Here is a 15000-nt window from a genome sequence, read left to right as displayed (position 1 = left end):
TGCTAACACTCTGAAATGCTGAAGGTGAGGATCTGGAGAGGAACGATGGCTCCACTGAGCGGCCATATCTCATGTCCCCTGAGCTGCATGACATTCTATCTGTTAGCAAAACATCAGAGGAAGAAGAAAGGAGAGAAGGAGAAGAAGAAGTGGTGCAGGAAAATGGAGAAGTGCAGCTCAAACATCAGGAGACTCTCAAAAATGAAAACAAAGAAGAAGAAACACCACTAATGCAAGAGACAGTGTTAGAGCAGGTAATAACACTAACACAGGAAGTGCCACTAACACAGGAAGTGCCACTAACACAGGACATAACGATAACACAGGAAGCGGCAGTAAAACTGGAAACACCGGCACTGCAGGAGGCCACACAGGAGGAAGAAGCAGAGCTAACGCAAGATGCTATCAGAGTAAAGGAGGAAAAAAAAGAAGTACAGGAAGTCCTTAGAAGTCCTCAGAACATAGTGCAGCAAAATGGAATACATGAGGATGAGGTGCATGAGACCGAGGAGTCACGAGAGGAAGAAGAAGGAATACATCAGGAACCTGAAGAACCGAAGCCTCAAGAGAACGGTCCTCAGGAGAGCGAGACTCCGCTAATGCTTCAGAATGAGTGACGAGACACAGCGAGATCCACCGATGTGTGTTGATGTTAAACATTTGTCTAAAATGAACAGGGTGTAAATAAACGTCACTGCGTCTCATTCCCATAACTAAATGTTCTCATATATCCATAACTAACTGCCTGGTTATAAAACTAACTACTTCTAACTAGCCCTAGTGAGGGAGTTTAACATATGAAGAAAAATAGCCTTAAAACCAGCAGCTGTGAGCTGAAACAAGGTCACGACCCCAAACACAGTAAAGAGGCGTGTCACATTTGGACTAATCACAGGGGGAGGGTGGGGTTAGATACACGTTTCATGAGAAACACGTTTACTTCTTTTAGCCTGGAAACCTGCAACGTTTCAAGTGTTTGTTGTTGTTATTGTTGTTGTTGTGTTCATGAGGTCTGAGAGTGAAGTGTAACCATGGTAACGCCTGTCTGTCTGCTGCACGCTGAGCACTGCTGTAACTCTTAAACACTAAACTGTTCACTACAGTCAGGTTCTGAGTCTCCGTATGTCTTCTGGCTCCATGGAGACGCATGATGATAATCTTTATTACATATTTTGTAAAACTTGTAGGCATGATAATGTGTGTGTTTAGGAATGCACTCGTGTTTGATGTTTACAAGATCAGAACAAAAGCTTGTGAAATGATTTGAAATGAAATAGTTTATAATTCTGTACATTTTGTGGAGCAAGTGTTCGTCCTCCTGGCGTCATTAATACAGATAAATTTGTAAATGTTGTTGGGCTAATTTACTAAATTTAGTCTTGTTAGCTAGTAAATAGCCGTAACAAACAAGATGATAGATAGCGGAGTGGTTATTGTCATGATGTCAGGAAGCACAGCCACGCCCACTGCCATGAATGACAACTTGGCCACACCCACTGCAGTGAATGTGATTGTCCTGCCTTTGCTCTTTCTACCTCTTTCTCATTTTTCTATCTTTGTATGTTGTCTATTTATTGTTCAGTGAATAAACTCTTTACCAGAGTGCTAATGCTAACACTGTCCTCACTTATAATTTACAGTGGTACATTCCACTGTAGGCATGTCCCAAACCACACACACACACACACACACACACACACACACACTTCCATCACCCCACAGGAACATATTTATTATGTTTTTGTTTATTATTTATTTACATCATTGTACTTTTATTTAACTTGATTTTTTGTTAGAAATATTTAGTTGTTATGTTTATTTTATAGTTGATGACAGAGTTTGTGTTTTATTTGGTATTATTACTATCATATAGTTGATGTTACTATGACTGATCACATTACTTGTTGACATGTGGTTGTTTGTGCTCAGTGGAGGATCTGGAGCGTAATGACGGCTCGGCTCAGAAGCCGTACTTCATGAATAAGGATCTGATGAAGACGCTGCAGAAACAGAACTCAGGGTGAAATCAGCCAGTTGTGAACAGTGAGGACAGACAGAGATGTCTCCTACACTCTACCTAGTGCACTATATTACAGACCTTCTCTACCCTGTGTCCATCAGTATTACTCCCTGTGTTGTGTGCAGAAAGTGTGAATAAACTTACTAAACCCTAAAACAAGTGTACTACTTAGGATATGAAGTATACACGTGTTTGGCTAGACGTTTGTGTTAAGTGCACTACAGCAAAGATATTACACCATGTGTGAGCTGAAATGAGACACCCCTGCCCTATATAGTGCACTATAGTTTGAGCTGTTTGAGATGAAGCCCCTCTTTAAATAAATACGGAATAATACAGGATAATTCTGTCTGTAGTGCACTAGCTGTCCAACATTGTGTGTGAATGTGTGTGTGACTGTGTTGTGAGTGAGTGTGTGTGTGACTGTGTGAGTGTGTTGTGAGTGTGTGTGTGTGACTGTGTGAGTGTGTTGTGAGTGTGTATGTGTGTGTGTGTGTGTGTGTGAGTGTATGCGTGTGTGTGTGTGCGTGTGTTTGAATGTAATAAAAAAACACTGTTTTTATTATAATATAAACCATTGTTAATGTTAAAAAAGCACAAAGCCTTATGTGGGCGGGGCTTAGAGACTTGGGCCACGCCTGTTCAGGAAGTGTCGGGGTTGCTAAGCAGCGCGCGATGAGTTACTCAAACAATCAGAATCAGTTGATCAGAGAACAGAAGTCAGACTCGGTCAGTAACACACACTCGGTCAGTAACACACACTCGGTCAGTAACACACACTCGGTCAGTAACATAGAGTCGGTCAGTAACATAGAGTCGGTCATTAACACACACTCGGTCATTAACACACACTCGGTCAGTAACACACACTCGGTCAGTAACACACACTCGGTCAGTAACACACTCGGTCATTAACACACTGTAACACACACTCGGTCAGTAACACACTCGGTCATTAACACACACTCGGTCAGTAATAATCTCAGAAATAATCCGATATTTTATCGAAATGGCGACGTTCAGATCAAAGAACATGGTTCATGACCAAATCTCAGAGTTACAGAGAAAGATCCAGCTCCTGGGTGAGTAAATAACCACTCACACACTCACACACACACACACACTCACACACACACACACACACACTCACACTCACACACACACACACACTCTCACACACACACTCACACACACACACACACACTCACACACACACACACACACACACTCACACACACACACACACACACACACACACACTCACACACACACACACACACACACACACACACACACACACACTCACACACACACACACACACACACACACACACTCACACACACACACACACTCACACACACACACACACACACACACACTCACACACACACACACACACACACACACACACACACACACACTCACACACACACTCACACACTCACTCACACACACACACACACACACACACACTCACACACACACACACACTCACTCACACTCCCTCACACACACACACATGCATACACACACACACTCACACATACATACACACACACTCACATACACACACACATATTGAGGAGGTCACACAGATTACTAACATTTAATATCTAAAAATAAAAGATAAACAGCATTAGAGACACAGTGTTTTAGTTAACAATACAATATATAACGTGTACATATTTATATATAAGAAGAGAGTAATGTGTGCTGCAGACCAAATCTGTTAAATATGGCCATTGTTTATATATAAACTTTATATCTGTTGTATAAGAGAATAGAAGTCATTAATGCTCACTACACCCCGTTAGTGCACTTCATGTCTAATAAAGACTGCTGTGAAATTGGGAATGTAAAGCTGTGATCCCATTTAAACTGCTTACTGAACACTACAAATGTGATGAAACACCTTTTGCTTTGTTTGGGGTTTTTGTTTGTTTTGTTTTCCCCTGAATATCAAGATGTCGTTTCTCTGTGTGTCCACTAGAGGGAGAGAGAAGCGCGCAGTATGAGAGTTCACAGTGTTTAATAAAGAAAAACAAAGAGAAGATCCTGCAGTTCAGACATGAGAATAAACTCCTACACCGGAAACTGGCTGAGGCGCTCGCTGTAAGGACACACACACTTTACTGAAGTTTACATTTACACCATGTGACACTCTCTTATCCAGAGTGACGTCCAAAAGTGCTCAAGACTTTATCACTGAATGCGTGAACTCTGGTTCACTAGGATACAGACTTAAAGTACCATGAGTCTAAAACACTGTTGTAGCAGTCATGTCTGTAGCTGGGGAAGGACGGGTGAAAACCAGGTCCAGGACATTGTCTCCTTTGTGTGTGGGGACGTAGCTGTTGTGTCAGGGTGAATGAGTCCAGGAGAGTCAGGAGGGAAGAAGACTGAAGCTTGTCAGAGGGGAGGTTGAAGTCACCAAGCAGCGTCAGAGGGAGATATCAGAAGGGAAAACACTGAGCAGTGTGTCCTTTTCTTCCAATAAGTCTCCTAGGGGACCAGGAGGGCGGTAGACAACAATGATAACAAGGTTGATTGGAGATGTGATTCAAAAGAGGAGATGGTTAAATGAGACAAGAGTACAGAGCAGACGAGAGCGTCTGTGACAGTAGGAGGTGACTACAGAGATGGGTTTGAGGCACATATCATATCTGCAGTCAACCAAGAGTGTGAATAAAAATATGGTGTGGTAAAATATATCAAACAGCACTAAATACTTATTTACAATGCGTAAATAAGTTTAAATAGGAAAGTCCTGCCCACAATCACAGCTTAAGGGAGACTCCTGAAACTCCTGATTAATCAGCTGAGAGAACAACAAAGACCAACACTATAAGATCAACAATGGTATAGAATAGAACAGTTTAAATCACACAACTCTAGAACAAAGTGAGTTAAACAGATAGTATACAAAAGTCAGGAACCTACTTTACCACAAGACAATATAATCAAATGTAGAGAGTTAAAGCACAGTACTGGCTCTGTGTGTGTGTGTGTGTGTGTGTGTGTGTGTGTGTGTGTGTAGGGAGATGAGCAGGTCATCAGAGACGCTTTTCATGCCCGCAACTCAGAGAAGGCCGCCTACAGGAACATGTCTGCGAAGGTCAGGACACACACACACACGCACACACACACACACACACACACACACACACACACACACACACACACACACACACACACACAAATCATTATTAATATATTACAACCTGTAACACACATCTAACCTTTTTTGATGTGTTACAGTGTTATCAAGTAAATATATACAGTAAATATCAAGTAAATATACAGATACTAGTTAATTATGATAAATATGTGTGTGTGTGTGTGTGTGTGTGTGTGTGTGTGTGTGTGTGTGTGTGTGTGTGTGAAGGCAGCAGTGCAGGTTCTGGATCAGAAAGTGTGTGATAAAGTGAAGAAGCTGAACGCACTGAAACACGTGACGAACACACAGCGCCACCGTCTGGAAGAACTGAACACTGAGTACAACACTGTGAGAGCAACCAGACCTGGCCTTCTGACTGATGGGGTCGCCAAGGTAACTGTAACACACACACACACACACACACACACACACACACACACACACACACACACACACACATATATAATAGTAATGTGTTCAGTAACAATGTTCTCCATCTACAGAATGAAGTGGACTTCACTGATGTGCAGCCCCAAAAGGTCACTACTTTTGCCCCTCACCCTACTTTTGCCCCTCACCCTACTCACCCTACCTCACCCCTTTCCAACTAAATAAAATTCACATAGAGCCACATGACAAGTAAAGTTTTATATCCAGTAATGATGAATATAAAAAAACTAGAGTTTGAAATGAACTACAACATTTTACGCTGTTAGTGACAAAGAAAACACCAAAGTAAAAAAAACACAATTAAGGTTTTACTTTTAAACCTAACACATTATGCAGGTGTATAATTGAGGCCTTGTTTGTGAAAAGTAAATAAAATTAAAAGCAGCTCACCTTAAAATCTAATAAAACAAACAGTGTGTTAAAAAGAGCAAAGATAAGAACATCAAGTTTGTTTAATGATGTATAATGAAGTCCGTGTTCCATCATCTGTCACATACAACAATCAACCATCGAGACTGAACATTAAACACAACAAAGTCACTTCAGGGTCCAGTATCTTCTACTTCTTCTACTGTCACCACAGTGAATCATCTGTTTCCACCCAACTCTGTCCTTGGCATCCTCTCACTTTGTTCCACTCACCTCATCTAACTCACCCCAGAATCTCTCCTTCTCTTCTAACACACAACCTGCTTGTGGATCTTAACCACTGACCACATTCAACATCATGCCTTCAGTTTCTGACTACAAACTGATGACTCTGTCTGACACTCTTTAAGCTCTAACACCTTGCTCACACACTCATCCTTCAGCATCACTCCTACCCCATTTCTCTTCCTATCCACACCATAATAAAACAGTTTGTACCCCCCCCCCCAACAGTACGTACTTTGCTCCCCTTCCCCCAGGTCTCCTACACACAGTAGATCTACCTTCCTTCTCTCCATCATGACCACCAGCTCTGTACCTTTCCCTGTCATTATATAAACATTGAGTCCCTGTTCTCAGACCTGTACTCCTGCCTTTTCCTCTTCTCTCTCTGTCTACAAACCCTTCTCCCTCCTCTCCTTCCCCCACCAACAGTAGCCCAGTATTCCGGTGTGGAATTCACACTGACGACTCTCATGTTTAAGTTTTACACGTTTTTTACACAGAATGTCCTTCCTGATGAAACCCTCTCTGTTTATCTGGGCTTGGGACGGAGACGGAGATCACTGACCTGTAACCCTGTGGATAGATTAGGTTCCAGTTGCAAAATAATTATTATTAAACACATTAAATGCTAGCCATGAGTCCAGTGGTTGAGTTAGTAGACATGATGTTTGTTCTCCTCAGATTTCTGCCCCAGCTTTGTACTTTTCAGCCAATGTTGTGTTTGTTCTGGAAAGTTTTCTACATTAGATGTTTTTGTTGTTTGCTCTTTTCTCACCACAGCACACGGGTAAAGCAACAGCATCAGCAGGGAAGATAAATGAATCTGTCCATGAATCATGAAACTTTTTTCAAAATAATATGAAAGGTTTTGGTCGAAGAAAATATTAAAACATTTTAATATAACAAGATCACTTTGTTCTGGAAAATCAGTGAAGAATATAATAACCTAGAAAATAGGTTTTATTTTATCCCATAATTTTTTTTTCAAAGCTACAGGGAGCCACTGCTGAGGGATGAGTTGCTCTGATTTAGGTGTGTGTGTGTGTGTGTGTGTGTGTGTGTGTGTTTGCAGAACTTGCGTGTGTTGGAGAACCGGTTAGAAAAAGCACAGCTGAAATGTCAGGAGACTGAACACATCATGAGGAGCTACCAAAAACTAAAGGAGCACCTGCAGGTAACACACACACACATACACACACACACACACACACACACACACAGAAAGACATACAATTTAGTGTGTGTCTGTGTGTTAGGAGGAGAGTCTGATGTTCCAGTCAAAGTTAGATGAGTTGGAGTGTGAGATTATTCAACAGAAACAGGAGCTCAAAGATCTACAGTTAATGAACAACAACGCACATCAGGCCAAAGACACAGCCAAGGTACACACACACACACACACACACACACACACACACACACAGTCATCATACACCAACATTTGTAAAAGGAGCAGAGTCTGTGAGTCTGTCTGTGTGTGTGTGTGTGTGTGTGTGTGTGTGTGTGTGTGTAGGCGGAGCTACAGAATCAGGAGTTGATGGTGTACAGTGAGAGGAGGGAGAGAGAGCTCATCCTGAATCGCTACAAAAAACACACAGAGGAACAAAAAACACAAACTGACCGCGGTGAACGCAGAGTGAGTCACAAACACACAATTACACAAGTACATAACACAAAATTACAACTATACACACTACACAACAACTACACACTATACTACACACAGAGGAAAAAATGTGTCGGGATAGAATATTGTGTGATGCTATACATCTTAAACAATATAGGCGTCTGAGTGTGTGTGTGTTAATGTGTGTGTTAATGTGTGTGTCTGTGTGTCAGGCACAGAGGGTGGCGCTCCACACAGATGATCTGAGCAGTGAAATGCAGCACAGTGGAACAGCAGAGGAAGTGAACTACAGAACTATCTCCAGCTTTGAGGAGGCTTTCATACGTATCACAGAGGCTACAGGAGTCACTGACATGCAGGTCCACACACACACACACACACACACACACACACACACACACTGAAATGCTCTGTGTAGTATTCATCACTTCAATTTCTTCTGCAACCTTACAGTCCTATGACTATGTTTCAGATATCTAACTGAATTAGAGAATGTATGTGTGTGTGAGTGCGTGTGTAGGAGGTGGTGGACAGGTTCATATCTCAATGTGACACTTACACACACCTGGAGAAGATGAAGGTGCAGAATGAGCATGAACTTCAGTGGCTGAAGGAGGAGAGAGACAAAGTTCACACTCAGTACCAGGACATGAAGTATTCAGGAGAGACCAACCTGACCAAGTAAGAGAGAGACACACACACACACAACACACACACACACACACATACTCACTTGTGTGTGTATGTGTGTGTGTTAGTAGGAGGAGGATGTTGGAGGAGTGTGTGTCTCAGTTACAGAGGGAACAGCAGAGACAAGATGCAGCTAAAGAGACTGTGGAGAGACTCACACACACACTGAGCACCGTGAGCAATGCTGTGGAACATCTGTGTGACAGAATGCAGCACATCACACTGCAGGTACACACACACAAATACACACAAATACACACACATATACACACACAAAAAAAGTATAATTTCTGTATTGAGAGCAGTATTACAAAGTACTTGTATTGAGTGTGTGTGTGTGTGTGTGTGTGTGTGTGTAGGATGACCCTAAGCAGCGAGAGTGTGTGTTTCCTCTGCCTGTGTTAAACCTGCTGCAGGAGGCAGAACTGAAACTGATGCAGCTGCAGGATGAACTACAGGGACATGATGTACACACACTGATTAAGGAGATGGAAGACCTGGAGGTGTGTGTGTGTCTGTCTGTGTGTTTGTCTGTGTGTGTGTGTGTCTGTGGGTCTGTCTGTGGGTCTGTCTGTGTGTCTGTCTGTGTGTTTGTCTGTGTGTTTGTCTGTGTCTGTCTGTGTGTTTGTCTGTGTGTTTGTCTGTGTCTGTCTGTCTGTGTGTTTGTCTGTGTCTGTCTGTCTGTGTGTCTGTCTGTGTGTTTGTCTGTGTCTGTCTGTGTGTTTGTCTGTGTGTTTGTCTGTGTGTCTGTCTGTGTGTTTGTCTGTGTCTGTGGGTCTGTCTGTGTGTGTGTGAGAGAGAGAGAGAGAGAGAAGCAGATTGACAGAAAGCCTTCATCTGATTAATAGGTGTGTGTGTGTGTGTGTGTGTGTGTGTGTGTGTGTGTGTGTGTGTGTGTGCAGTTCTATGCTAGCATTGAGGGGAAATTGCCTGACTACAATACCCGCATCACACTACCAGATTATCAGAGAGCCGACCTGCATGAAGGTGACACACACACTCACACACTCACACACACTCACACACTCACTCACACACACACACACACACACACACACACTATGTGTGCTGCAGACCAAATCTGTTAAATATGGCCACTGTTTAAACTTTATATCTGTTGTATAAGAGAATAGAAGTCATTAATGCTCACTACACCCCATTACACTAACATAAGGAAGTTCTCTCTCTCTGTAGAAGATGCTGACAGCGAGGATGATGATTGTGATGTCATCACTCGGATGTCCCTTAAACGGCAGTCGCAGCTCATCATCGACTCAAGGACAAAGAGGAAGACTCGTCTGAGGAAGAGGAAGAGCAAACTTCCATAACGTAATTAAAAAAAACATAATAAACAATCATAAAAACATATTTCTGTTATTATTAGATTATTAAATAAAGATACATGTTGCTCTTTTACTTCTTGTTACATGTGGACATGATGTCAGCGTGATGACGTCAGCGTGATGATGTCAGCGTGATGATGTCAGCGTGATGATGTCAGCGTGATGATGTCAGCGTGATGATGTCAACGTGATGACGTCAGCGTGATGATGTCAGCGTGATGATGTCAACGTGATGATGTCAGCGTGATGTTAACACTGTATATCACGGAGCAGATAAATAGACCCAATGCACATATAATAAATATAAATAAACACACTGAGTGAACGTGGTTTAATAAACACAGGGTTATCCAGAATCTCATAGAAATTTACTCCAACAAAAGTTTCATAAATGCTGATTTTTTTTGTATCCTTGTTTATTGCTTAATAATAATCATCTATAAAAAATGATTTAATGCATCACAAATGTGTTTGTTGGGGACTTCAGTAAGTTATTTCACTGAAGTCACATAATCTGTGTTTGTTCACGTCAACACACACACACACACACACACATTATTTCTTGTGGTGCAGCACAATGACACAATTCCTTAACAGAGCTGAACTATTTGTCTAATAAACCTGGCAGGTGCAGCCAAAGCAACCAGCTACATCCCAGCACTACAGATCAGCCACTCATATAAGGGCGTGTGTTTAATCCTGTCACAGTTCAGTAAGCAGCACAACACAATGTTAACACTGTATTTTGGTGATTATCACACTTAACTGTCCTATGTTGTGATTTTGAGACGACTACACAACTGTGATCAACAAAATCAAATACAAGCATTTAGGAGAAACGATGCTCAGCCCTGTGGCTACACGCATACACACACTCCACCCAGAAAGTGTGTGTGTGTGTGTGAAGGATAGGAATGTTTCCAGTATACCACAGATCCAGAATGACGCATGACTTTGTTCAGCTGACCTTCACGGTGAACCGTATCCCACAATGCATCTCTTCATACTCAGAATAATGTGATCATTATTCATCACTTACGTCTGGTGTTTGACTGTGTGATGATACACAACAGAACATCAGGAGTTTAATACATCATAATGTGATGAGAAATGACACTTTGTGTAAGTAATAAACACTGTAAATAATAAACACTGAGTGTAAGTAATAAACACTGTGTAAATAATAAACACTGTGTAAGTAATAAACACTGTAAATAATAAACACTGTAAATAATAAACACTAAGTAATAAACACTGTGTAAATAATAAACACTGAGTGTAAATAATAAACACTGAGTGTAAATAATAAACACTGTAAGTAATAAACACTGTGTAAATAATAAACACTGTGTAAATAATAAACACTGAGTGTAAATAATAAACACTGTGTAAATAATAAACACTGTAAGTAATAAACACTGTGTGTAAATAAACTGTGTAAATAATAAACACTAAGTAATAAACACTGTAAATAATAAACACTGTGTGTAAGTAATAAACACTGTAAATAATAAACACTGTAAGTAATAAACACTGTAAGTAATAAACACTGTGTGTAAATAATAAACACTGTGTAAATAATAAACACTGTGTAAGTAATAAACACTGTGTGTAAATAATAAACACTGTGTAAATAATAAACACTGTAAGTAATAAACACTGTAAATAATAAACACTGTGTAAGTAATAAACACTGTGTAAATAATAAACACTGTGTAAGTAATAAACACTGTGTGTAAGTAATAAACACTGTAAATAATAAACACTTTGTGTAAGTAATAAACACTGTGTAAGTAATAAACACTGTGTGTAAGTAATAAACACTGTGTAAATAATAAACACTGTGTAAGTAATAAACACTGTGTGTAAGTAATAAACACTGTAAATAATAAACACTTTGTGTAAGTAATAAACACTGTGTAAGTAATAAACACTGTGTGTAAGTAATAAACACTGTAAATAATAAACACTTTGTGTAAGTAATAAACACTGTGTAAGTAATAAACACTGTGTGTAAGTAATAAACACTGTGTAAGTAATAAACACTGTGTGTAAGTAATAAACACTGTGTAAATAATAAACACTTTGTGGGTTTCACTCTTATGGAGGAGTTTCTGTTAGCACCCTTTATTATAGCACAACAATTTACCAAATTACAATCTATCTATCTATCTATCTATCTATCTATCTATCTATCTATCTATCTATCTATCTAATATTTTAATTACTAAAATACTTAATCTCACTTTTTAATCGAGAAATCAGGCTCTGTGTTATTTTGCGCACGTGCGGTTATGAGAGCACGTGCACGTCACACCTGTTGCCGGACAGGTTATGTGCGTAACTGATTAAACACGTGACTGCTTCGGGCGTAAAGGGGGTAAAACACAAGAGTAGTGCGTCGTGTGTAGTGAGTGAGTGACACTAATACACACGTGTGTTTATTTATAACTTATTGCACGATGTATCACACGCGCATCCGCCAAAGTGCTACATTTATTTACTGTTGTTCTTGAAGACGTGCGGTGTGTGTGTGTGTGTGTGTGTGTGTGTGTGTGTGTGTGTGTGTGTGTGTGTGTGTGTGTGTGTGTGTGTCTTTAGAGAATGAGAGCATCTCTGCAGCTGTGGGTCCCTGAGCGGAGTGTGTTTGTAAAACGTGTTCGACTGAAGAGACTCGTGCTTGATCCTTATGTCTGGCTCACACACTACACCCTGCTGAACACACACACTGAGGTGAGACACACACACTACACACTGAGGCGAGGTGAGACACACACACTACACAAAGCTGAACACACACACAGTGAGGTGAGAGACACACACACAGTGAGGTGAGACACACACACACACACACTACACCCTGCTGAACACACACACAGTGAGGTGAGACACACACACACACTACACCCTGCTGAACACACACACTGAGGTGAGACACACACACTACACACTGAGGCGAGACACACACTACACACTGAGGCGAGGTGAGACACACACACTACACAAAGCTGAACACACACACAGTGAGGTGAGAGACACACACACAGTGAGGTGAGACACACACACACACACACACACACTACACCCTGCTGAACACACACACAGTGAGGTGAGACACACACACACACTACACCCTGATGAACACACACTACACCCTGATGAACACACACACAGTGAGGTGAGAGACACATACTACACTCTGCTGAACACACACCAACACAGTGAGGTGAGACGCGCACACACACACACACGACTACTGATAACAGTAATCATAACTTCCCCGTGCTGTTAAACAGTATATTATATATTCTGATTGTTGTTTACCGACTTTAACTAGAATGCGTCTGTATGTGACGTAATGACCCTCGTGCTCTAAACCCCGCCCACCTAAAAAGCACTCAGTTCGAGTCAGAGTGGGCGCGTGCGCATCTGGCTACAATTGAGTAGCTTTTTTAGTTCACATAACTTGTGTTTATTCTTCTTCTTTTAAACAAATCATCAAGTCTCTTAGATTTTAGAGACAGTATTTTAAATTAATGAGAATAAAAACCGACAAGGATTAAGTTTATTTTCTGTGGTGAATGTTTAAACTATTCTGCTGAGTCTTCTGACTGGAGACCTGACTGGAGATCTGACTGGGGATCTGACTGGAGATCTGACTGGAGATCTGACTGGGGATCTGACTGGGGATCTGACTGGAGACCTGACTGGAGACCTGACTGGGGATCTGACTGGAGATCTGACTGGGGATCTGACTGGGGATCTGACTGGAGACCTGACTGGAGACCTGACTGGGGATCTGACTGGAGATCTGACTGGAGATCTGACTGGGGATCTGACTGGGGATCTGACTGGAGACCTGACTGGAGACCTGACTGGGGATCTGACTGGAGATCTGACTGGGGATCTGACTGGAGACCTGACTGGAGACCTGACTGGAGATCTGACTGGGGATCTGACTGGAGATCTGACTGGGGATCTGACTGGGGATCTGACTGGAGACCTGACTGGAGACCTGACTGGAGACCTGACTGGAGACCTGACTGGGGATCTGACTGGGGATCTGACTGGGGATCTGACTGGGGATCTGACTGGGGATCTGACTGGGGATCTGACTGGGGATCTGACTGGGGATCTGGCTGGGGATCTGACTGGGGATCTGGCTGGGGATCTGACTGGGGATCTGACTGGAGATCACAATGTCCATCATTTAATCTTCAGAACCGGACTAGAAAACTATGGGGAAATGGCAGCTAACCCTGGTAATTTATTTATTTTATTTTTTATTTATATATTTTATGTGTTTATATATTTATTTAGGACATCTAATACAGTTTTTATCTACTTCAGCTTGAATACACTCGAGCTCTATAAAAGAGTCGAATCATCAGTACGAGTCAACTCCAAAGCTTTGTGTAAAAAAACCAGCAAACTAAATTACAAAAAGCAACAATGCAATGCTAGAATAAATTATTACGACAGTTCAGTTACAAATAAAAAGTTAAAGAATTGTTTGCATTTCACAAAAACCCAACTTTTAAATACAAGCTTATGACGTCGCCAGATTCGCTGTGTGTGTGTCAGTTATGGTGTAAATCATATTTCTGTATATTGTGTACAATGATGTAGTTTTTGGGAACCATAAAAACACAACCATCATTTCTGAAGGAACCGAATAAGAAGTGAAGTTGACTGAAATCTGTATAAATGTGTTTAATGAACAGTTCTATGGATCTTTATTTCATCTCCATGTGAATGTCCATGCATTTTGAGGTGTGTATGAATTATGTGGTGCACTACAGGTGGTGTTCAGTGTAATTCAGCTCTTATTAATATAATCTTACAGAAAACTTTAAACTGTACTGTAACACCTGTTCAACAGGTGTGTGTGTGTGTGTGTGTAGGTGTGTGTGTGGGTGTGTGTGTGTAGGTGTGTGTGTGTAGGTGTGTGAGCTCATTCTGTTCATTCCTGAGCTGGGCTGGTAGTTTCAGCTGAATGTGTTCTGTGTAATTATATTCAACACACTATTTGTTTTAACATTTACATTTCTGGCGTTT

At 41.2% G+C, this 15000-nt stretch overlaps 3 protein-coding genes across 8 annotated transcripts in view; all 3 read left to right on the top strand.

Annotated features, from left to right (window-relative positions):
* slc44a2 (solute carrier family 44 member 2) overlaps positions 1–2179 on the top strand; it is a 14920-nt gene extending 12741 nt beyond the window's left edge. Inside the window, exon 22 of one of the 2 annotated variants that reach the window (XM_060869114.1) lies at positions 1930–2179. In XM_060869114.1, the coding sequence (XP_060725097.1) occupies positions 1930–2024 (95 nt within the window). In that variant the 3' untranslated portion in view covers positions 2025–2179. Of the gene's footprint in view, positions 1–24; positions 1610–1929 lie in introns of those variants that run through there. The other variant, XM_060869113.1, reaches the window with a different exon arrangement.
* A 408-nt stretch (positions 2180–2587) lies between these two features.
* Positions 2588–10975, top strand: odad3 (outer dynein arm docking complex subunit 3). 4 transcript variants are annotated; one of them, XM_060867239.1, is made up of 15 exons: positions 2589–3102; positions 4012–4133; positions 5059–5136; positions 5407–5571; positions 5682–5717; positions 7355–7456; positions 7539–7664; positions 7796–7918; positions 8122–8268; positions 8430–8590; positions 8668–8827; positions 8959–9102; positions 9502–9586; positions 9794–9928; positions 10850–10975. In XM_060867239.1, the coding sequence occupies exons 1-14, from the start codon at positions 3030–3032 to the stop codon at positions 9925–9927; spliced, it is 1656 nt and encodes a 551-aa protein (XP_060723222.1). In that variant the 5' UTR covers positions 2589–3029; the 3' UTR covers position 9928; positions 10850–10975. The 4 variants fall into 4 exon arrangements, with proteins under 4 accessions (XP_060723223.1, XP_060723222.1, XP_060723220.1 ...); XM_060867237.1 differs by lacking the exon at positions 10850–10975 and adding an exon at positions 10045–10321; XM_060867236.1 differs by lacking the exon at positions 10850–10975 and having other exon boundaries at positions 9794–9963.
* A 1556-nt stretch (positions 10976–12531) lies between these two features.
* Positions 12532–15000, top strand: part of rgl3a (ral guanine nucleotide dissociation stimulator-like 3a) — a 10408-nt gene continuing 7939 nt past the window's right edge. The window contains exon 1 of one of the 2 annotated variants that reach the window (XM_060869110.1): positions 12532–12675. In XM_060869110.1, coding sequence (XP_060725093.1) covers positions 12547–12675 — 129 coding nt within the window. In that variant the 5' untranslated portion in view covers positions 12532–12546. Of the gene's footprint in view, positions 12676–14063; positions 14205–15000 lie in introns of those variants that run through there. The other variant, XM_060869111.1, reaches the window with a different exon arrangement.

The sequence above is a fragment of the Tachysurus vachellii genome, chromosome 4, assembly GCF_030014155.1.
Source record: "Tachysurus vachellii isolate PV-2020 chromosome 4, HZAU_Pvac_v1, whole genome shotgun sequence".
NCBI lineage: Eukaryota > Metazoa > Chordata > Actinopteri > Siluriformes > Bagridae > Tachysurus > Tachysurus vachellii.
This window is presented reverse-complemented; position numbering and strand designations above follow the sequence as displayed.